At 36.6% G+C, this 1,490-nt stretch overlaps 1 protein-coding gene across 1 annotated transcript in view; it reads right to left on the bottom strand.

Moving 5' to 3' along the window:
* Positions 1-459: 459 nt before the first annotated feature.
* LOC111613425 (zinc finger BED domain-containing protein 4-like) overlaps positions 460-1,490 on the bottom strand; it is a 15,385-nt gene continuing 14,354 nt past the window's right edge. Inside the window, exon 2 of the mRNA XM_023354785.1 lies at positions 460-1,485. Within this exon, the coding sequence (XP_023210553.1) occupies positions 1,032-1,485 (454 nt within the window). The 3' untranslated portion in view covers positions 460-1,031. The remainder of the gene's footprint in view (positions 1,486-1,490) is intronic.

Below are 1,490 nucleotides of genomic sequence, written 5' to 3'. Positions count from 1 at the left end.
CCCTCATCCTGTAAACAAATCCTAAGTAATAACTGTTAATGGTTATAATGTAATTTTATATACTGGAAGAGGAGATTGGACTAAAGGTCGGGTAGTGTAATTGGCAACGCATCTGCATAGTAAGCAGGAGTTGTGGGTTTGAGTCCTACTTCAGGCTGATTCTTTTCTTCCAGTAGTTATAAATTTATCAAGAGATGGTCCCTAACACCTAACTCTAGTGCCAAATTGTCTCATAATTTATTATTATTATAGCCGTTTCTAGTCCGATATTATTTGGCATTGGTTGGTGTGTGTGTGTGTGTAGCTTTATAATATATTGGGTTTAGTGATGATGTTTGTTAGAATATACAAACATNAATGCTTTGTCCAGGCTCATCGGTTCTTTTACGTTTAGACTGCACGGGAGAAGAACGCACGCTTTCATCGCTGCTGGTATCATAGTCTGAAACTAAATGTTTAACCAGAATGTACTGCTGAGCTCTTTCTTTTTGCAGTTGGTTCGTGAAGAAATTTGTCTTAAACCTTGGATCTAACAAAGTTGATATCAGGTAGTTTTTATTATCGTCAATCTGTGAAAAACGTAGTTTTATCCCTTGTTGCATAGCGATCGCCATAAACTTTAATTTAGGTGCTAGGTCAGAAGACACGGCCTTGTTGCAGTAGCGGTTAAGAGTAACAACATGGGGAATAATTTCAGATAAGCATGAATAGTTTGAACTAGAAATTTTTGTTATCTTTTCAAATGGCTTTTATAATTTTAGTAATTGGTTTACAATCTCCTACTGCTCTGCAGTCAGATTAGATATGTTTACTGTATCAGTTAGATAGAGGGAAATAGCTCGTTTTTGTTCAAGAAGCCTTTCTAACATATAAAAGGTAGAATTCCACCGTGTTGTTATATCTTGCACTAAATTATGCTTGGCTATTCCCAGCTCTTCCTGAATTTTTTTCAGTTTTTCTTGTGCAGTACTCGAATGATTAAAGTGGGTTACTATTTTTCGTCCCACAGCAATAGTTTTTCCGATCTCAGGTTAAATTTTGAGAGTGTCTTTGATTACTAACTGTAGTGTATGTATGAAGCAACATGCAGAATTCATTTTAGCCTCACTGACAGCCTTAACAATATTGCGCCCATTGTCATGAACAATGACGTGAATTTTTGATAAAGGGCATTCCCACCGGCTCAGTATTTCTTGCAGAGCATTTGCTATATTTTGCGCAGTATGTTGCCCTTCAAAGTGTTTTACATTAAGTGCAGCATGTGTCAAGTTAAAATCTCTGTCAAGCCAGTGTGCAGTGAAACTGAGGAAACTGACAGAGTTTTGCAAGCACGTCCACAAGTCGGTAGTGATTGATATATAATCTGTGTCTTCAAGCTTTTTTTTAATCTTTGTTACTACTTTTCCATAAAGTTCAGGAATTATTTTCTCTGAAAAGTACGGTCTACTCGGTATGGCATATCTCGGCAGGATCTCATTTAACAATCTTTT

This window comes from Centruroides sculpturatus, unplaced genomic scaffold (assembly GCF_000671375.1).
Source record: "Centruroides sculpturatus isolate CEXI.00-Female unplaced genomic scaffold, Cexi_2.0 scaffold1740, whole genome shotgun sequence".
NCBI lineage: Eukaryota > Metazoa > Arthropoda > Arachnida > Scorpiones > Buthidae > Centruroides > Centruroides sculpturatus.
This window is presented reverse-complemented; position numbering and strand designations above follow the sequence as displayed.